This window comes from Ovis aries, chromosome 1 (assembly GCF_016772045.2).
Source record: "Ovis aries strain OAR_USU_Benz2616 breed Rambouillet chromosome 1, ARS-UI_Ramb_v3.0, whole genome shotgun sequence".
NCBI lineage: Eukaryota > Metazoa > Chordata > Mammalia > Artiodactyla > Bovidae > Ovis > Ovis aries.
The window spans coordinates 24,617,642-24,640,281 of NC_056054.1; the positions used below are offsets into that span (position 1 = coordinate 24,617,642).

General features: G+C 38.8%; 1 protein-coding gene across 12 annotated transcripts in view; it reads left to right on the forward strand.

Moving 5' to 3' along the window:
* The first annotated feature begins 7,100 nt into the window (after positions 1 to 7,100).
* Positions 7,101 to 22,640, forward strand: part of ELAVL4 (ELAV like RNA binding protein 4) — a 93,184-nt gene continuing 77,644 nt past the window's right edge. For 4 of the 12 annotated variants that reach the window (XM_060400062.1, XM_060400065.1, XM_060400067.1 and 1 more), the window contains exon 1: positions 7,101 to 7,398. In XM_060400062.1, the coding sequence (XP_060256045.1) occupies positions 7,351 to 7,398 (48 nt within the window). In that variant the 5' untranslated portion in view covers positions 7,101 to 7,350. Of the gene's footprint in view, positions 7,399 to 10,408; positions 10,691 to 11,319; positions 11,460 to 22,640 lie in introns of those variants that run through there. The other 8 variants (XM_004001955.6, XM_027969925.3, XM_042247803.2 and 5 more) reach the window with 2 other exon arrangements.

The following is a 22,640-nucleotide window of genomic DNA, read 5'->3' on the forward strand; positions in this document are numbered from 1 at the left end:
GTTATGTAGCATGCTTCTTATTTTTCACATTTTTTCTTCACTTTTCATAGAGAAAGGACTTGGCCTTCCTAGGCATAAGAGGGTTGAAAAGGCAAACTAGGATGCTGAGTAGGGTAGGGCTTGTAATGAATGTAGACTGTCCCTGGCTAAGGCAAAAGGAAGTGCTTGACCACTGACAGAAATGCTTCTGCTGATGACCAACCTCAACAAAGGGCTTTTTACAATAAGCCAGCAAGCTGTAAGAGTGGTTTGAAAAAAGAAAATTATGTATCAATGAATGAAGCGCCAAACCATTGTGCCCTAAACATTTGGTTCAAAAGTTCTTCTAAAATATTTGGAATTAATTACTTATGTTCTTTATTGTGTGCCCATTATGTTCTACTGATATTCTACATACTGGGGTTGTAAGGGAAATAACATACAATTTCTACCCTTCAAGCTCACCGTACAGTGTGAGAGTAACAAAGAACTAGAATTCATCGAATACAATCTGTAATAGAATTGTTTGAAAATTGTTGAAGTTCGGAATTATGCTCACAGTTGAGTTTTTGATAAATAAAATTTTGAAAATATTTGGAAAATTTAACCTCTTGGGGATTTAGTTGACAATTCTATCTGAAGATCAGGCACTCTTACCTTTACTTTCAGAGATGGAGGAGGGACTAGAACACACACAAAATAATAGCAGGCAAAAACATGCCCTTGTAATTCTCAAGGACCAGGATTCTATCACCACCTGGTGGCAGAATACTAAAATTACAGGTGTAAGTTAGGTGGTTGGGTTATTTTAATTATTGCTATTGTTTTAGATGTCAGCACATATCAACAGTATTATTCTTAATGTTAGTTTCTGATTATAGAGTAACAGTGAATAAGATTTAAATTTTTTCAATGTACACTTTTCTATATAAGGTAGAACTTATAGCAAAAAACGTGTGGACTGAGGTTAAACATATTTAAGCTTGAAACCTAAATTTGCATCTTTCTAGCTGTGTGATCTTGTGCAAATCACTTAAATTCTCTAATCTTTCATTTTCTTATTTTTAACCTCAGAGTTGTGAGATTAACTGGGATTTATAAGCAAAGCACCTAATGCAATGTTTGACACACAGTTCAGTTCAGTTCAGTTGCTCAGTTGTGTCCGACTCTTTGCAACCCCATGAATCGCAGTATGCCAGGCCTCCCTGTCCATCACCAACTCCTGGAGTTCACTCAGACTCACATCCATTGAGTCAGGGATGCCATCCAGCCATCTCATCCTCTGTCATCCCCTTCTCCTCCTGCCCCCAATCCCTCCCAGCATCAAAGTCTTTTCCAATGAGTCAACTGTCTGCATGAGGTGGCCAAAGTACTGGAGTTTCAGCTTTAGCATCATTCCTTGCAAAGAAATCCCAGGGCTGATCTTCAGAATGGACTGGTTGGATCTCCTTGCAGTCCAAGGGACTCTCAAGAATCTTCTCCAACACCACAGCTCAAAAGCATCAGTTCTTCGGTGCTCAGCCTTCTTCACAGTCCAACTCTCACATTCATACATGACCACTGGAAAAACCATAGCCTTGACCAGATGGACCTTTGTTGGCAAAGTAATGTCTCTGCTTTTCAACATGCTATCTAGGTTGGTCATAACTTTCCTTCTAAGGAGTAAGCGTCTTTTAATTTCATGGCTGCAGTCACCATCTGCAATGATTTTGGAGCCCAAAAAATTAAAGTCAGCCTCTGTTTCCACTGTTTCCCCATCTATTTCCCATGAAGCTATGGGACCAGATGCCATGATCTTCATTTTCTGAATGTTGAGTTTTAAGCCAACTTTTTCACTCTCCTCTTTCACTTTCACCAAGAGGCTTTTTAGTTCCTCTTCACTTTCTAGATGCTTAATAAATGCTAATTCTTGTTTTGGGTTTTTTTTTTTTTTTTTCGTGTAAGTGCTTACTGAATAAGAGGTTGTCTTTCCCACAGTCATCATGTCATAATTTTCCTCTATTTACAACTTTTAAAAAATGGAATGGATTCAGTTCAGTTCAGTTCAGTTCAGTCGCTCAGTTGTGTCCAACTCTTTGTGACCCCATGAACCGCAGTTGGCCTCCCTGTCCGTCACCAACTCCCAGAGTTTACCCAAACTCACGTCCATTGAGTCAGTAATGCCATCCAACCATCTCATCCTCTGTCATCCCCTTCTCCTCCTGCCCTCAATCTTTCCCAGCATCAGGGTCTTTTCAAGTGAGTCAGCTGTTCACATCAGTTAGCCAAGGTATGGATTCAGAGGAGATCTCAAAAGGGGTCTAACTAGAATGAGCTGACTGCCAATATCTCCTTCCTGTCTTCCTTTTCAAGCTATGTACCTATATGAAATACTCTCCACTCTCCAGAACAAACCCTGTCATTCTTTAAGCCTACCTTCAGTTCTAGCTTCTCTCATGAAGCCTCCCCTCATCACTCCAGATGATATCCTCACCATTGACTGCCCTTCAGTATTTCATTTAGATACTGTTTTCTTTACATTCTTCCTTATACTATTAGGATTTATGCATAAAATGAAGCTCCTTTCCCAGCCAGACTGTAAGCTCCTTGGTGCACATTGTGACTTGTATTTCTTTTTATTCTTTATGCTAAGAATTTAGCACTGAACTTCACCCACAGGACCAAGTAAATGTTTATCTGCAGCAGAAATTTTTCATTAGAATTGGAACAGACAGTTCAGCCTTTCTTAGTTATTATTGTCTTTTTATTCTCTAATTATTTTGAGAAAATTTGCATTGTATTTTCTTCAACAAGATTGCCTTATCTTGTAGCCAGGTACTAATTCATTCAGTTTTTCTGTATTCTCCATGTTAATAATAATAACTACCATTTAGAGTGCTGCCTCCACCAAGCCTCTATCTACTTAATTCTGGAAACAAACTTTAATGGAAGTATTATTTTACCCATTTTTACAGATGAGGCTATTAAAGTTTAAGGAGCCTAGCATATGATTTCCTCCTGAGAAGGTTTTTGTGCATGCGGGCATGCTCAGGCACTCAGCTGAGTTTGACTCTTTGCAACACCATGGACTGCAGCCTGCCAGACTCCTCTGTCCATGGGATTTTCCAGGCAAGAATATGGAAGTGGGTGGCCATTTCCTACTCCAGGGATCTTCCCGACCAAGGGGTCAAACTGATGTCTCCAGCATCAACAGGCAGATTCTTTACCACTGAGCCACCTGGGAAGCATCAAGATGTTCATCAACCCCTAACGAATCAAAAGTAATAGGCTGTGGGATAGTATTTGAGGTGATGAGTGCAACTATTGATCTTCATTCATTCCCTATGACTGGAGTGCCGTCTGGAGCCAAACTCTGTACTGTAAGGGGCTGAGAACAAAGAAGCTGATTCAGTGTTTGCTGAGCAAATACTCTATGTAAGAGGTTTTGCCAGTTTTGGAAGAGGAAGTTGGGGACAGGGCTTTGAACTCAGTTGTGCCTGCTTAGATTTTGTGCTTTGTAGCTTTAATTCTTTATTTGTCTCTCACTACAAATTTACAGCCTGGTCATACTGAAGGATTAAATGAGATACATTTGTGGGCATGCCTAGTTAGAAGCACATTGCAAAAAAACCTTTTGGACATTTTTAATTGAGAAAAAAGTCAAACATGCCTTCCATCTTCCTTTTCCTTTCTCTTTTAGTCTGTGCCCATCTTCCTCATTCATTCAGTATGTGTATACTATGTATATTTTTCTGTGATTGTGGAGGGGAGCTCTTACTTTTTTAGATGAGGAAAACATCTTCTAGAATTCTTAGCTATAAAAATTGTCACTACGGTGATGTTGAATGAGATTGTGCATATCAGACAGTGTCTGATATATGGTAGACTCCTGGTAAATCAGCAGTGTTTATTCACACTTTTTAAGCCCTACTGTTTCTTTCTTTCTTCTTCTCTTCCCTCCCCTCTACTCCCCTTTACCTTCATCTTTCCCTCTTCCTTCTACTTCTCCTCTCCCTCCTTCTTCCCCAAATCACCACCTTGTCTTTTATAGTATACCTATTTGTTTTTATTTGTAGTTACAGAATTATAAATGAGTCTAGAGTTTTAAAAGGCCCTACATTGAATTATTTTCAATATTGTATTAATCTAGTTAAACACTATATCCTTTTGTGAATATTTATATCTATACTAAGGGTTTTTTTCTTTGTTTTTTATTTTTAGTACAGTTCATGTGAACTGAAATGAAAAAGCCTCAAATCCCTTAATACAGGGGTCTTCAGAAATCTCTGTGTGTTTGCATATTGGCCCTTCTGAGTTCTCTTAAGTGATGATGAAGAATATATCAGTGAAAAGTCCAGTCAGGAACACCCCTAAATTAGATTTCTTGGATAAATGTGTATTTACCATTTTTTTAGAATTTTGTAAGTAAGGCAATTTTTTTGTTTTTTTAATTTTCTTTCCTAGAAAGACACCCTGATTATTTAAGAGTGTGGTCAGAGGCACATTTGAAAAATCATGCATTGTTTCTGGAAAGAAGCCTCTGCTTTCAGCTGCTATTCTAGCATAGGCTTCTGAGTATGGTAAGAAAGCAGAGAGATCAAGCGTGTATCTACCCTTAAGTTAGTTTCCCTGCCTAGGTGAACTCTTGGCCATTTAAGTGGACTAGACATCCATTTGTCATATTTCTCACACAGTAGCATTCTTACAGCTATTTCCCACAATCCATAGTAGATAAAACTACTTAGGAAAGAGAAAGGCATCACACAGTCAGGTCATATATTAATATCTCTAGTAGGACATCAACAGTGAGTTCCTGATCATACTGATAGACTCTGTGTCATTCTGGCAGGTTCTTCTTTCCTCTATGGTATGTTTGCATTTTCTTATAAAATTTGACTTATTGTTTCTACAAGAAAAAAAAAAAACTAGACAAAACCAACACCACAATTTATCAAAGGAAAATTAGGCTTTAAATTTTATCAAAAGCCCTTAAATATAATATGCCATTGTCTGGGCATACTGAGTGTATTTTCCCTAAAAGAAGAAATGCCAGCAGCTCAGGTTTATTTTTCAGAGGAAGAGAGAGAGGATAAAAAGAAATTGAACCACAGGAAAATGTCAGGTCATAGTCACTGATGATGCTATTTAAATGATGTGCCATAATCATATTAGACCAGAGCACAAGGAATTCCTGAATTCTGCATGACAGCAAAGAAGGGCTGGCAATTACCTCTGTGTGTGTGTGTGTGTGTGTGTGTGTGTGTGTGTGTGTGTGTGTGTGGTTATGTGTCTGTTCACTCTACCTTTCCACCCCATTTTGCTAATTCAATTGAGGGGCAAGAAGAGGTAATCCAGACACCCGGAACAGGAGGGAAAGGTCTGCAGCTGTGCTCGGAGGGACTGGTGTGAAGAGAGAGGCTCAGTCTGACTTGGAGTTGTGTGCTATTGCACGTGAATGCTCTGGAACTGCTCTAATCGACTGAAAATGAGCCGGCTACGGTCATATGGAACAGGTCTGTTTAGCCACATCGCTGGGTAGCATGGCAGATGGTAGACCATCAATGGGTGGTATTGATTGGCTGGATTTGCCTTAGGGTAACAAGACTATGGGTCCTTAAAAACCCACTTCATCTTATTTTCCTTTGTGCAGCTACGTACAGTTGTGGTTTTCTCTTCTCACTCCCCCATCCCCCAATATCTCCTTTTTTCCCTTTCTAAATCAAAAGCCTTCCTTGGTAATCAAAATAGAGAGGTTACCTTGAGATAAACACTCTTTAAATTATCACCAAGGCAAGAAAACTCGAGAATATTTTATTTACTAGGCTGATTACATTTTAATGTTTGAAGAAAGTGACATTTTTAAATTAGTGTTTAAGACATATGGTGGGTGTACAAATTAGCTTATTTCATACAACCAGAATTTGATGAGAGCAACTCCTCCTTCTCACTCCCCAGTTAAAAATTGTCATTTGAAACTTAATATATGCGAGGAGGTTAAATGGTATTAAGGGATGCAGATTTGACTTAAAGATGAAAAAGACAGTTACGGTTGGATGTGGCTAAATGTTATCTGGATGGGCTGGAAAAATACTAGTGTTAACATCCGTGTTTGCAAGAGGATGTGGAAGTTTCAGGGCTTTAATTTTGTCCAGCCAAGAAAACAAAATTCCAGGTATCTGTGTGTGTTGGTTTCTCTTTTAGATATGAGGGAACATAGGATGGTGCTTTCTTGCTCTGTGAGTAATAAAATCCTCCTTAAAAACAAACCATATAATGATATAAGTGATGAGATTTATTTTTGTCAGGTGGTTCTTTATCCTTTTAACATCATCCCTCCATCACTTGGAGCTTTCAACTTGAGACATTCTATTTATTCCTGGCAGAGTAGCAGATTAATTGGGATAGAATTGTACAAAGGAGATGCCAAGTTTAACTACACAGACAAAATCGTACACGACAGAATTGTTCCATTTCAAGGTGGATCCTAGGGAAAAGGAGCAGCACTGGGGATATATATGTGATTAGTTTGCCCTTGTGATTGTTAATAACTATCTGTATAATTGTGTTCTAAAAAGAGATACTCAAGGCTTAGGTTTTTGTTTGTTTGTTTCCAATATCTTTCAAGCTTGTGGTTATTTCCTATCATGAAAGATCATAGCAAATATTACTCTGGAAAAAGTTAACACCCTTAAACTCTTGCCTCCATCTTGTGTGTGCTTCGCTCATATGCACACTTTCAAATTGGGTTTTATCATGGGTCAATATTTCTTTCAAAGTATCTCCATGAAGATTTTGGGTTTCCCCCTTGCTCTACATTGATTGGATTTTCCTTTTTCATCCTTTGCTCAATGAAACAAAGCTTGTTTGTGTTTCATTCTTCACAGTTCTTATTAGAATGGGTGGTGGTGTTTTGTTTCCTCACTATTAAGTCAGGAGAGGGAATTTTATTTGTTTATTTTGACAAGACACAGAGAGAGATACAAGACAGATGCCTCTTAGGATGCTGGCGTTTCTCATGTTACATCCTACACCAAGAGCTATTCCAAGGGAAAAAAAAACACAAAACAATCTTTTAAGATGGTTCATTTGAATCTGTGCACTCTACCCACCTGGTGGTTATACAGTGAACTGTTACTTTAAAGAGTAGTTTAAACACCAGCCATGTTTGGGGCAGGCTGCTCTTGCAAAGAGAGCAGTACATATAACAGGAGTCTACTGTGTGTGAGATAAGGGGAAAATTCAGCTCACTGACTAGAGGTTTTAATGTGTGAACTCTAGGGAAATAATATATTGACTGTTCCGTGGCACGCAAGAAAATTGAAGAACCCTTTGCAGACGGAGTGCTTTGCAAAGGATTCTATCTGTTTCTCTTAAAACAAAATCTGTGGCAAGATGTTTGAAATCAGCAGGACGCTTAATGCTGCTTTGTTAAATAATGAGGTAATATTTTGTCACTTTTTTCTGGGCAGCATCTGTTTTTTTCCCCCCTCTTCATTTTTTCCTGTGTGTTTATGAAGGATTCCTTTTTGTTTTTTCTTTCTTTCTTTCTTCTTTCTTTTTTTTCCTTCACACTGAAGTCAAGGAAATACAATTCATGCTTCCATTTCTGTTCCTTCCTTTCGGTGCTTTTGGAAAATTTGGTTGTCTTTTTTTATTTGCTGTTTCAGCCGGCTGCTGTTTCCTAGCCCATTGTGCCACGTAAGGCTTCTCCACTGCGCGGAGTAGGTAGTTATTAACGCTGAATTGGCTTCTGGTACAGTCCATCTGGACTCTGTATGGGAAAGCTGTCTGCCGGCGACTGATGCTGAGATATCTGCAACCTTTGGGATGTGAGCATGGTGGCGAGGGGCTGACTGATAGGAGATTACTTCTTTTAAGGGAAATTGTTATTAATGAGTCAAGAAACTGCTCATTTATGGTAAGAAGGATACAGCGGCGCTGGCAGCCCCACTGCTCTAGGATATCATTTTTAGGTTGCCTTTGCTGCTGGAGTGAGACAAGTTTCTTCCCGTGGTGGTGGTGGCTTGTGGTGGAAAAAAAAAAAATCATGCATGACTGGGAGACTCGCCTGCCTGATTCTTGCGATAATATATTGAGAATCTGTTGCTTTACAAATGTCACACCACTGATGTAGCGGTCAGCCCCTCACTCTGAAAGATGAATGGTACTATTGGAAATGCAATAATAAGGTTGACTTTTCCCAACAATAGGATTCTGCCTTTGTCTTTAGAGAAAAGGCCTCTGAGGACATTTGTGCGTTTGTTTGAGGATTCTGTTGAAAGACTTTAGAGTGGAGGTTTTTGGAGAAGTGATCGATGTACAAAGTGCATGGATTTTTTAGCCTAGCAAAACCAGCTAATGATTTATACTGTAATATACACTTACTATTTTGGAAAAGTGGCCGGAATATCTTCTGATACACCTAATGTTAATTTATGGCTCACTAAGCATGCTGATATTAGTATGGATGGGAGAAAAGGATTTTAAGAAATGCTGACTTTTATAAGCTCCAAAGAAATATACAGTAAATATTTCGTTCCCAGTGAGCTCTTTTTATTTGTGTGTTTGTCAGCACTGTGTTCATGTTTACTTTTCACAGTATCTTGATATTGGTGCACTTGCACTCAGAGTTTCTATTGTTGATTTGGGGCACCTGTACCTGCTCTGGGTACATATACTGAACTCTTTAGAATGCATAACCTGTGCATTTGTCCTTCATACACAATTCAAAGGATACTGTAGTACTATTGTGACTCATAGGACTCTTTATACATTTGTTCAAGAAATTATTTTAAAAGTTTATGTAATTCAGTATTGTTCCACTTGATAGGATTATGGTTTTAACATTTCTACTTTTCTGTTTCATGTACTTTCATTTCTAATAGCTGAATTTATTTATATTCAAGTGTAATTGTTCATATTGTATGTATAACAGATATTGTTTTATGGTGTATCTGTATTTATAACGTGTGTATGTATATCTATATATTTGTGTATTTGTATCTGTGTGTTCGTGAAATAGTAGCTTGGAGAGAATAGTTTTAATTTTTAATGTAAAGGTTATTTTCTTTGATAATAATTTTTCACAGACCCATTTATTCTTGGACTTTGAAGCCCAGAGTGTAGCATGATTTTCGGCCTGGCCTGTATTTCCACGTGGCCCTATCCCATTCCCGCTGTCAACTACAGCCAAAGATTAAAAATTATGTTAAACTATGTCTTGAGTAATATTTGTTACTTCTGTGTATTTATTGAGGAACAAATTGACTAAATTATGAATTAAATAAATAGTGATAAAACAGCCTTTGGGATAAAAATAAAGCATAAACTTCTCAGATAAGCCACTTTAAAACCCAAAGTAGAACAACAACAACAACAAAAAAAAAAATTATACTACTGAAGGCTTGGTAGCATAGAGGTTATGAAATGTATAAAATAGACAGACGAACTGTATACATCACCACACACTATTTTAAGAGGCCAAAATAAAAAGACATCCTTGGAAGGAGAGAAACGAAATCATGTGTTCAGTTAAGATGAGCACTCTGCACTGGTTATGAAATGAGGCTGTTGTCAAAAGTGTATTTCTGTGAAGCAGTACAGAAAGCAAAGAGAGAATGTGTTCCAGTGGATTTTTAAAAATTCAGATCATGCCCCCATCCAAGCTGAGAAATAAATTCATTTAAATAAATCATTCATCATTCTGTTTTGAAAAACTCAGGCAGAAGGCAGAAAGGTAAAGGGTGGCAGCTGACCCCCTTCTCCCCCAGCTTTTTTTTTTTTCTGTTTATGAGGAAATAGTTTTCTGAAGCAAACTGGTATGAACCTAGTCCACAGAGCAAGCCCAATCTCAAATTTTCTTTTAAGACGCTGGCCATATTAGCTGCAGAAGGAGCATTACTTACTAAAAATCAGCAATATTGGGAAATAATAAAGTTAAAATGTAGATATATTTGCACATTAAAGTGCTTTTGTTGTATCTTTAAGCCCAGAGGCAGATCATTAAATATGCATTTCGCTAGAAAGCAACTGTCGAAAAAGATAAGGTGGTTGAAAACATTCTGTGAGGGAAAAGCCCTTCTCTGAGGGGTGGGGTGGTACAGCCCTCAGGACAAGGGCAAGGGAGAACACTCCCACTGTTAAGGTTTGCAAGCCGCCAGTGACCTGCAGTTGTTACAGTACTTTTTGAACTGGGAGGAGGGAAAAGGTAAAAATACAAGTATGGCTGTTGTTGCTTCAGCCTGGCCTTAATTACCAGACACAAGAAGCAGTTCAGAAATCTGGTCTCTGTTGTTGTAGAGGTCACCAAATCATTAACATCGTCAATCTGGCAGTAGCTAATTTAAATAGCACCTGATGTTGCAACGCCTCCCTTCGTTTCCCCAGCCAATCAGATCCTGGCTTCGGCTGACAGATGGTCCCATAAATGGATGTAAAAAGGGGAAGCTTCGAGCCAATTTCAGCAAGGCTCTGTTCAGTTGTTCTTATCTACATCCTAGAATCGGGGGTTTCAGCTCACTGCTCCTTTTCTTTCTTTTTTTTTTTTTCTCTCCCCCCACTCCCCCCATTGAGATAATTGATTTACTTTACAATCATCCACGCTGTGTTTGTGGATCTTTAAAAATATATAACAATAGTAGTCATTTAAAAATATATTCTGAAACCTGTGCAAATTTTAAGAGAAGAGTCGAAGCTCTGCGAGACCCAATATTTGCCAATAAGAATGGTTATGGTAGGTATGACTAGATTTATAATCTGTTGTTTGTGTTGCTGGAGGGAAGAAAAGCATCTCCACCTTGACCAGTCTTATGCCTGCACAAGAGTTTAGTTCTCTGCTGCTGTTTGGTTCCTACATTTACTATCTCTTTTGTGTAGAGAGTGCGGGTAGGTCCTTTTATTGAGAAGCAGTGGGGAAATAGATTTTCATTTTTAACAGGTCATTGTCAATTTTCCCTTCAACATAAAGGTGGGGGTGGAGAAGGGGAGGTGGGCTGAAATAATTGCTGGTTTGCTGAAAGAGGTTATATTACATGAGACAATAATGGCAAAAGAAGGATTTTTTTTTTTAAGGGAGAGGGAGGTTTGTCTATGTGCCTGGGTTTCGTGGGGCTGGAGGTGGGTGCAGCCGGCTTAGGAATCTCTCCATTTCTGAGCTGGAAATTTAAACCTTGCGAGGCAGCTCCTGAATCCTGAACGTTGAGATGGGCAGTTGTGTTTCGGGGGACTGCGCAGTCAAAACGGCAAAGAGAGTGATTTATTTGGGCTTCAGTAAATGCTGCATCTTGTATTTCAAAGAGTTTCCTGTCATGACCTCATAAAAAAGAGGAGGCGGCTTGTATGTGTAGCGGTGCCTGGCGTGTTGAGTTGTTGCTTCCTTCTCTGGGCAGCAGCTCTGTTAGAAGGAATGTCAGCTTTTACATAACGTTCCTTTCCGCTTTTGACACACTGTGTGAGGGTCCATCTTCTTCTGATCACAGATGGAGTGGAATGGCTTGAAGATGGTAAGTGAAAAGAGGAAGGCAGCTTGGAGATTCCAGCCGTGTGTGCGTCTGTATGTGTGTGCATGAGGATGGTGGACTGTGCATTGTAAATCACTGTGCAGATCGTTTGTGTATGTGTGTGTTTGTTAGTATTTCTCTTTTCTGAAAACCAGAATCCATCTCCAAGTGTGACGGCACTGCATGCACGCAAGGCACACACACTGTCTCTTCCATCAAACTCACATTTTAGCCAAGGAAGGCTGGTGTCTTTTTTGACAATCACAGTGTCACCATCACTGTTGGCTGGCGTGTCCACTGCCTCTGTGAGCTTTCAATGGAATTGCACGACTGTTAAAGTTAAAGGCACATTTCTTTTTCCGTCTCCTGCTCGGAGTGATGGGGAAGGCTGGGAATGAGGGGTGGAGATGAGGTTCAGTAGCAGCAGATGCAATTGTGGAACAGGACTTTTGGATGTGGAAGGGGAAGTGGAAAACCTTTCTGCCAAAGTAGTAGATCTATTTTTAGTATCATCTTTTTCTGGAAAAAAAAGAAGCAGGGAAACTCCTTGAGTCCCGCTCCTGTAGCCTGATGTTGACCCTGAAGATATGGCACAAAATGGCACGGTCAGATGCCACGGGTGCCCACTTTGACTTTGAATTTCACTAGCAATAGCTTTCACAGGATTTCAAAGCTGGTATGGGGGAAGGCTGTAAATTCATATCAATCTCACTTATATTTTGCTAGAAAAGCCTGGGGAGGACTTTTCGCTCTGCATAGATGTTATAACAAAGCTGTGGTCTTTTTCCCATTCTTAGCAGATTGCCTTTGTCTGGCTGCTTGTTTTGATGGGTGTAAAACAAATAAGATTAGACCGAGCAGCCCAACTGAAAGCGATAGCTGGGAGGAAAACCCAATGAAAGGTTGCCGGGGAAACGAACAGAGGAAAAGCCGAGTAGGGAGCAGGTGGCTATCATGAGAACACACTGCAAACAGTGTAAAAAAAGGAGTGGGGGGGGGGGGACAGGACCTCGATTATCTTTGCTGTTCTTTGTGGCCGGCCCAACTTTAATTATTCTTTATAAATAGGTGTTAATTACATTTCTAACTCTGGTTTACAGTGATTTTTAGAAATCTATTTTTAAGCATCTGTTCTGTCTCCCCTGGCTTTTTTTTTTTTTTTTTTGGTTTAAAGAGAGAGAGAGAGAAGGAGAGGGGGAAGGGAGGGTCGGGAATCTTGCTTTTTTTTCCCTCTCTGCCTCTCTGTCTTTCCCCCTTTTCCCTGCTGTGAAATTGTACGTGCGAAAAATCGCAAGGAATCCTGTGAGGCCATTTGAAAAAAATGTAAATTATATTGAATGAAGTTGACAGAAGCATAATAGTGAACTCCCACAGCTGATACGTTCTGCAAATGATTTCTTCGAAATTTCCAGCAAAATATCCGTAGGAGAAATATAGGTAGAATAGATTTACCCTAAGCAATGATTTTGTGCTAGGCGATATTGGTGTTTTTACTAAATCAGATATTGATACTACAGTTCCAGGGAGTTCACTGTATCTCTCATTTCATATCCCGAGTAGAAATTACTTTTTAAAATAATACATGAAAAGCTATATTCTAGTCTACTACTTCACCTTCATCTCTATGCCTCCAGCCGCAGGATCCATCAGGCTGTATCCTTGCAACTACTGCCTTCCATTTGGCATTTGGTCCTAGTCCTGGTCTTGGCATAAACTGAGTGAAAAGCTGATTTTTTTCCAGCGTCTCTGAACGTCTGGGACCCATGCATGCACTGGGTGATAGGCATCTCTCGCTTTTTCTCTCTCAAAGTGTGCTTTACTAGTGGTCTTTTTCTCATGATGGTGGGTACCAAAAGGACTGAAAGATATATTACTTAGGTTAATAGAAGGTATCATAAAAACAACTGGAAGTATGATCTATTATGGTTTCTTCCGGAGAGATAAATTAGGTACATGATAATTTTAAGCCCAAGAACGAGAGATTAAAAGGCACTGAAATGTGTTAAAAGGTTGGGAAATATAACTGGCTGTATTGAAAGTACTCTTAATTTTACTCTCTCCAATGCAAACCTCCACATCACCACCCTCCACCCCGATTCTTTCATCCTTGCAGATGCTTATGGTTTATCTTCTTATTGGGGGATTTTTAAAATTTGTTTTGACTGTCGAAGCAATAATAAATAAACTTACATTTTTTTGTCATACACTTAAACCTTTCTCTCATATCATGAATGTGTAACCATATGTCGCTATTAAAAATAGAATAGTTTTCTAATTATCTCGAATGTATTTTTTCTGAGAATTTTTTGATGTTTTAGTTAGGGGGAAAATAATTACTGTAGGAAATGTCACCTTGGCTTGGATTGTAAAAAAGACACGTGGTTCTACTGCTGACCTTCTTTGCGTCTTTGTCTTAAAATTATTAATACATACTACCTGCATGTGGAGGTGTGTCTTTATGGAAACACAAGGCTGAGTGTGCATTTATTAAGAAATGAAAAACTGATTGGGAATATTTCTGCAAAAAACACTTGACCACATCACAGTTTTAGTAATCAGAATGTTCATGTATCTTATTGTAACATAATGCTTAAATAATTCAGTATTTAAATTTTTGAATGTAGGTGGGTAAACAGCTGAAAAATCTCTTTGAAAATCATTGATTTATAGGACAATGTTAATATCTCATTAAAAAACTAGCAAGCAACTTAACCATTCATTTGTGACCTCAGTTCCATTCATTCCTAACTGCCATTCTTTCAAGTCATCCTCCTGACCAGATATAGATGAGTTTGCTTATGTTTGATAGTTTTCCAAAGCCCTAAAACTTTTTTATCTTCCTGTAGCCTTTCCTTGGTCCTTTGAATAGTCAAGGATTTTATTATGATAAGAAGACCATATTGTTGTGAGGTAATAACAATGGAATATTTTTTAAAGAAAGAGAAAGAAAATGGGCTACACAGTTTAGTATTAAAACTCCGTCTTGAAAGAGACTTTGAGACATGTTAGACTTCAAATATTTTAAACTTAGCATTTCTATTGGGGATAATCTATTTAAATTTTTAAATCTGGAAATCTTTGCATGAATAGTGCTCTGTGTGTGTGTGTTTAATACCTCTAAAAGAATTTATAAGTGAATCAAGGTGTTTTACTCAAGTAAGGGTTACCATGAACAATAAACGGGTTTCTTCGGGGCAGGTCTTTTTCTTTGGTTTGATTTCTTCCCTTTGCTCTTAAATCCTTGTTGTGGGTGGGTTCTCTTCCTATATGTAGACCAAAAACTATTCCTTCCATGAGGAGATATGTTGATATGCTGCTCCAGTTAGCCCTTGGTAATGCCTTATTTTAATTAAGAAAAAGCTGAAACAAATTATCAGTGTGTACTGCGAGTAAGAAATGGCGGTCTTGATAGAGGTCACTGTACAGAGACAGAAGTACTTTGGCCTTGACAAATTTCTCCATCAGTTTCAATGATCTGCGGCCACTAGGCACTTAATTTATATGCCTGGACACTTAATATGTACATTTGTTGGCGAGCTGGCCAACGGATTCTAGACACGTGAGTGTGCGCTGGCAAATGCTGCAATGCAGTATTTTTTCCCAATGTCATTGAGAATTTTGGGGGATTGAAGAGATATAAACAGACCCAAGGTTTTATCTTACTGTTATCCAGTCGATGGGCCATATTGCACAGAATTGGCCAATTCCCCTTTTGAAAGTGAAGTAAACATTTTATTGCCCACTATCCATCTCCCATCCATTTGATAGATTATGTGTGTGTGAGCAAGAAGGATTGTGTGTGTGTGTGTATGTGTGTGTATCAACGTAAGCATTTGTGTTTCTGGAATCCTGCACCTGTCTTAGGCTTTCCTTATTTGGTATTACCAAATGTGTATACATACTTGCAAATATATGTGCGTCTAAAAATGGAAAGAAAACCAAACTGGGCCGTCTTCCCATAAGAAGTGGCTTCTCTTCCTCACAAACTCCAAAAATTTCTTATTAGAAAAATATAAAAATTCATCAAAAAGACATATCTAAACCCCTTGGACCATTAGTAACCAAACACCTTTCTTTAGATGTGATTTGAGAAACCATATATGTGCAGATTCATAACAATATTTGTACACTAGATGCTGCCCTTTCAATCAACCATTTGGGTTCAAGTTAAAATATACGTGTATATGAAAGGAGAATTGTGTTTTCTTGGGGAGCATTTGCACCCAATCTTTAACCATTGGTAAAAGCAAGGAGGAGGTAGGGTGGCTTCTCTTGCTTCATTTTGTGAAGTGTGTGTGTGTTTTAGGAACTTCCTTATATTTTTTAAATCTCAGTGTATTTTAGGGGTAGAGAGCTTTTATAGGTGAGCAGCTTTCTAAGGGTAAAAGGAAAGGTGATCTGTGGGTGGCTGGGTGTCATCACAAGCAGTAATTGTCATAAATTAGCCTTCTAGAGGTGGAAGGAAAAACGAAAGCTGGAAGACAAGAGTAGAGAGGGGTACCAACCTGGATCTGAACCTTGCCGACATAAGAGATAATGAGTGATAAATCTGAACCGGTGCAGTGCGGGATGCCCGATAATTTCTCAGAACCTTGACTTTGCAGGTTCATTACTTCTTTGCTTGCTTGTTCACACCTTTAATTATATCCAGTTTGGGATGCTAGCTGGGGGCACTGAAGATGAGCCATTTTGTTTGTTGTTTACTTCATTAAGCATTCAGGCAGTGTGCTTACAATAGCTTTGGAGCATCAGCAATAGGAATCAAGCACTTTGGAAATGGAATTGTTACAAAAGAACAAAAAATGAGAAAGCAATCAGTCAGCTAGCTTGCTTTAGATGTTCACATCCACTCTGCCTAATGGTAATATTTATGCTGTTCCTTGTACATTCATTAAGAAATCACTTATGCAGTGTCAGTGCTCTGAATAGGCGATGGCTCTCTCTCTCTCCCTCTCTATCCCCTCCCCATCTCTCTATCTCTGTCTCTCCCCATGCCCTCTCCCTACTCCTGAGATTTTTACCTTTTGATGGACCATTTTAGCACTGGCCATTTTTGCTTTGGGGAAGAACGTTATTCAGATCTTCATTGTATCAAACACCAGAAATATTTTCCCCTCTAATGTGGATCCCTGCCCCCTGCAAGGATCAAGAAAGATTGAATGCTGAAAAAAGAATTCTTAAATAAATTTTGGTTGAAAAAGCAGTGAGAAGTAGGGTCAGAGTAATTGTTGTAGTTGCGTTTTGTCTTTTGTTGTTTTAGGAAGCCTTATTTTTAACCACAAAAGTAAAATGCAAAACTAGCAGATCCGATTTTTTTTAATGGACAAAAATTACAAGTCATGGGTCTCTCCTGAAAATAACTTTCTCTGGACTGTAGGTTTGAAAGTTACTTTTAAAATTGAATTTCATTTCTTAATTACTCATTTTAAAGCTATAAAATATAGTAATTCATGAGGATTTTTTTCTGTAAGAGGTTTAGTTCTTTTTTTAAGATATGAGGAAGCAGAGAAACAATTCTGATCAAAATGGTGAATTCTAAAAAACACACCACAGTGTGGAGGTTGCTTCTGTTTTGCACTTTGTGGCTTTGAATCCACTCCTGATCATTCCAAGTTAGTTATCGTCTATTGTCTGCTCTCTTGGAATAACTCGCCCTTGATGTTATTTTGCCAACTGTATTCATAGTTGAGGCTGGCTGCCATTTGTTGTTGGATGAAGAAATACTTGTTGAAGACTTACTATGTGCATTTTTTTTGAAATGTGAAACTGAAAGTCACCATTTCTTCTGACACTGATCATGATATATTTTAGAGACTAAATCTCTGTGACTTCAGGATAAAAGGGAGTGAGGGATTTTCAGGTTGGACGTCATTCAATGAGGTTTATGTCAAGTTTTGGGAAAAGATCTGCTGAAACATTCAAGTACATAAATATTTTTCCTTTTGTATTTTAAGAGTCTGTGCATGACTCTAGAAGATAAAAATAAAAACTCTTCTGGACATTTTTGTCTATAAGTTTCCATGTATCCAGATGTTCACTCTCAGGAAAAGGTAAAGTTTGGACAGCTGGAAGGAACTTGTCTATCTGCTATAACTTGACTAGATAACCTATTAATTTTGCAAAAATAAGAAGGCCTTGCTTCTGACACGGATGATTCTCTGAATACGTTTTCTCATGTTACTCTCCAAGGACGATTTGAGAAGATGGTGACCTCCTTGACATACCACTATGAAAACTTTTTTTTAGTTACATATAGGTATAGCTGATGTCACCCCTGTGTAAACTTTACATTTGCTAGTAGAGAGTTACTTTGTCATGTACACCTAGATACTATGTGCAGTGTATATATATGTGTGTATTTGTGTTCGTGTGTGTGTGTGTGTGTTCGTGTGTGTGTGGTAGGGATAGACAGCCATGACCCTCAGTGTGTCCTGGGAAGTATCAGTAATGGCTTTTCAAGTAGCCTGTGTTTTTCTCAGCTGCCAGTCTAAACCCTTTAGAGTTTTGCTTTCTAATTTGTACATGAAAAATAACAGGCTGAGTTGAACTTTTTTTCTAGTGCCCCCTTTGAAGATGCAGCAGTAGTAAATACAGCTTTAATGATAAACTTTAGCTCTAAGTGCTGTTTAAAAGTCTGTAGTGGAAAGCCTGAGAACTTGCAATCTTTACTAATGAAACTTTCATTAGGAAAGGACTCACTTAAAATGGAGTAAATGACTAAGTCCCTGTAATTTGTGATTTTGACCAGATTTGACTCATCGTTTCTTATGTTACTTTTTGTAATGCAGCCAGCCACACATCTAAAATTCTGGATATTGTACATGTCTTCAATATTAATTATCTCTGTTAATGCACTGGGTACAGACAGTACAATTCCCATAGTCCAGATTCTTACTGTAACACTAAAACAAAAATGATATTTATAAATAATATTGGGAAAGTTGTCCTCATAGTAACCATTCCCCGAAGGAAGCTTTACATAAATGTGCATTTATTATTCACGATATTAAAAGGGAATCCTTAGCTTTTACTTTTTTAATTTGGGCTAAAATATGTAAATTGGTTTTATTTTGGAGTTGCTCTGTTTTAGGTGGCTTTGGGGGAGGATAACTTTCTAGCTTGATTATATTTTAATCGTCTCTATGGTAGAAAAGGTTCCAGGCCTGAAATCAACCTTGGTTATTGTGATTAGAAACCAGAGGGCCAGTGTGCAGATGAGGCTACAAACTTATTACATTGACTTGGGCACATGTAGGAAAATTAGATTTGTTTCTAACTAGATACCACTCTTCCCATGTCTTTGTTAGCAGAGCCAGCTCAGATGCCGTGGAAGCATGAGTCTGCCTCAGACTGCAAGGACCTTCATAGGGCATCTGTACTGGCAAGCCTCTGCAAAGAGTGCTCTGTCTTAGGAAACCAGGATGTGCAAAGAACTTCAGAGTCAGGTGGACTTGGTTAGAATCCTGGCTTCTCCAATTAGTAATAGGGTGATCTTGGATGAGATACCTGAACTTTCTGAGCCTCAGCTTCCTCATTTTTAAGATGGGAATGATAATGGCTAACTCAGTGGAGGTTCAGTGAGGATCAGATGAGAAAGTATTAGAAGGCAGTAGTCATACACAGGACTTAAAGATGCATAGAGGACATTCACTCCCTTTCAGTCTGTAGTCATTCTATCCATGCCAGATGTCCTGGAAAGGAGTAACATTGCATGCTATGCTCACAGTCTCCTTCCTCTCGCTGGAACTCATGAGGATGGAGGTTTTGTTTGGCACATCTTTAAACATAGACAGGCCCTTAGTTCTTCCCTGGAGTTGTGCAGCTTTATTAAGTTTTCTGTATTGCCCTAGGCTTTTGCCTAGGTATGTCCATGATCACCTTTGGAATTAGAATTAACTTGGGATTTGGTCATTAGAAAAAAGGTGAATATAAAATTAATTTTAGTTGAAGCAATTTTTTTCCATTTCATGAAAGAGTGTCTTTAGGAACTTCAGAATTCAGCCATAAAGAAAATAAAAGGAAGTTGATGATTGGATAGCATCACTGACTCAATGGACATGGGTTTGGATGGACTCTGGAGTTGGTGATGGACAGGGAGGCCTGGCGTGCTGCAATTCATGGGGTCGCAGAGTCGGACACGAGTGAGCGACTGAACTGAACTGAACTGAAGGTTAACTGATATGGTCTCGTCTTTGTTGTCTATAATAGATAGATAGAGTTATTTGACTTTGGCCCAGAAACCGACTTACTTTGGACCTATTTTTTCCCTTCATCACATCAGCTTTTCTTCCCTCTATCCCTCTTGTTTCCCCAGCAGATAGTTTTGAAGTTCTGTTCCTCAAGGAGCTGGGAAGAGGTTGAGGCAGAAAGCAGTTTAATGAGATTTTTCTAACTTGCCATCAGTTTGTCTCCTGCTTGGTGAGGCAGGATGATGGATGACTTTGGCAGTGTAAACAGCTCTAGAAGTGATCAGATTGACTGAGAGGTGTGGGAGGTGGGAGTGGAATGCTGGCCCTCAATTAATAGCCTCCCATTTGAAGGAAGAAAAGAGAAAGGGGCGGGGGGAAATCACCCCAAAGGTCTTGACATAGGTGTTGATCACACACATGTGGGAAGGGGTGACAGGACTGGTGTTAGGCCAAGCCTAATTTTATACCTTTTCCCAAGGCTCTGAAGCAGGAAATAAATAGGCATATAAAATAAATTCACAAATTGTTTTCAGTTGGGACCTGTTGCTGTCACCAGTGAGGGTGAAGCAGCAACACATGTAGTCCCTTCAGGGGATTCAAGAATTAAAATGGAAACATATCTTTAGAATACTGTTTTAATATCATGGATTTTGAATTCCACTCTATATATAATCATAGCAAGGATGTGAAGGGAGTAATTTTCTTTCCTTCAATTTAACACTTAAAACTAGGGGAAGGGATTATAAATTGATCTGATCCCCAAAGTGCCATTTTTCAGGCCCTATGTTTTTATGAAAAAGATCCTTTACTGGGAAACAGACAACTGAACTTTACTCTTTCCATATGTATACTATCTCAAGACTTCACCAAGTTTCATCAGAGGATTTTGTAAGCAGCCTTATATGTGGTATCCAAACTCTTTGGAAGAATTTGGTCAATTTTTAGATTGTGTTTATATGGTATAAATATATCAGTGAAAGAAAGGGGCTTAAATTTGAAGAAGGTAAACTAGAAGACATTTCTGCATATTTTGTCCAGAAAAATCTCATACCTAGTAATCAAAGACCAAAACGAGATGTTTAGGTAAAGCATTTGAACAGGTGAGGGGCAGGTGGATATTCTTAGGATCTCCTTGCCAGATAAGTGTTTGCATTATTTTAAAATGACACATATGTAAGCCTATACTTGAACCTCAATTCCTTCTTGCTTTATACCTCTGGCTTAAGGTTATCTGCAAGAAGGAAAAAAAAAAAAAAAAGACTTCTAGCTTGAAAGAGCTTTAGTAAGAACTCTTGAACAGGTGAACTTTGGAGACATGGGCTTGTATTTGATATAATGTTCACAGTACTGGTCCTGAACTATCAGTTGTTCAGGAATAGAGGAGGAAGTTTACATTTCTAGAACTTCAGCTATTCCCAGTCCAGTTCTGCTGTAATGGATCTGTGACCATGGAGATCATTTCTCATATTCACTTAACATTGTAAGGCAATTTTAACCCTGTGTTGGCAGTACAGTCTCTTTAATGTAATTAAAGAAGGGACTGTTGGCCCCTTTTTATAGAAAAATAAAGCTCAACTTCCTGCCTTAGGTTACATGTTTAGCAACATCAGAAGTCCTAGATCCAGAGTGTTTGAGAATACATCCAACTTGGCTTCTCGGGAAGCAAAGGGGAACAATTCCTCTTCCAGATCAAGTTATTCAATGTGGAATCAGCAAACACAATTGTGTGTCTACTGCATATAAACTACACTGTCGGTGCCTCCTGGGATGTCGCAGTATTTAAAACATACTCTAATATAGTAGATAAGGATTATGACAGAATGTGAAAATTGTCTCAGCAGAGGCGGTACAATGTACAGAAGAGGGAGACATTCACTGTTGCAGGAAGGACACACGACTTCATGGAGGAAATGCCATTTGAGTGGGGTCAGGAAAGATGGATAGACAGAAAAATTAGGAGAAAGGGAATTACAGATGGAAGAAATAGTATAAGTAAAAACACAGAGGTGGGAACTTACTTATGGAATAAATAGTTTGGCATGAGTGCAACATTTGTTTTTGTTCAGTTGCTAAATCATGTCTGATTCTTTACAACCCCGTGGATTACAGCACACCAGGCTCCTCTGTCCTCCGCTATCTCCCAGAGTTTGCTCAAATTCATGTTCATTGAGTCAGTGATGCTCTCTCTCTCATCCTCTGCCATCCCCTTCTCCTTTTGCCTTCAATCTTTTTCAGCATTTGAGTCTTTCCCAATGAATCAGCTCTTCGCATCAGGTGGCCAAAGTATTGAAGCTTCAGCTGCAGCAACAGTCTTTCCAATGAATATTCAGGGTTGATTTCCTTTAGGATCGACTGTTTTGATCTCCTTGCAGTCCAAGGGACTCTCAAGAGTCTTCTCCAGTACCACAGTTCAAAAGCATCAATTCTTCAGTGTTCTGCCTTCTTTATGGTCCAGCTCTCACATCTGTACATGACTACCAGAAAAAACCATAGCTTTGACTATACAGACCTTTGTCGGCAAAGTGATGTCTCTGCTTTAATACGCTGTCTAGGTTTGTCACAGCTTTCCTTCCAAGGAGCAAGCGTCTTTTAATTTCATGGCTGCAGTCACCGTCTGCAGTGATTTGGAGCCCAAGAAAATAAAATCTGTCACTGAGTGCAGCATAGGATGTGTAAAAATAAAGCTAGAGAGATGGGTAAAAGCTATGGTTTAAGGTGATTCCAGTGTTTTGTCTTGGTTTCAGCTTTATTTGAATCAGTACCTAAGAAATGTCTTAGATCAGAGGACTAGAGTTTCCTCATGGTTTTGCAGGGGGTCAAGACCCGTCTTTATTGAGTCATGATTTCTCAGAAGTTGAAGTCATCATGAAGATGCTTCTAAATTAAATATTGGTTGTTGAGAGGGTGTCAACATTAAAGCACTCTTCTGGTGATGGTGTGATGTTATAATGCTGCTGCTCATCAGTGGAGTCATACTGAGGATTGCTTTTAGGGT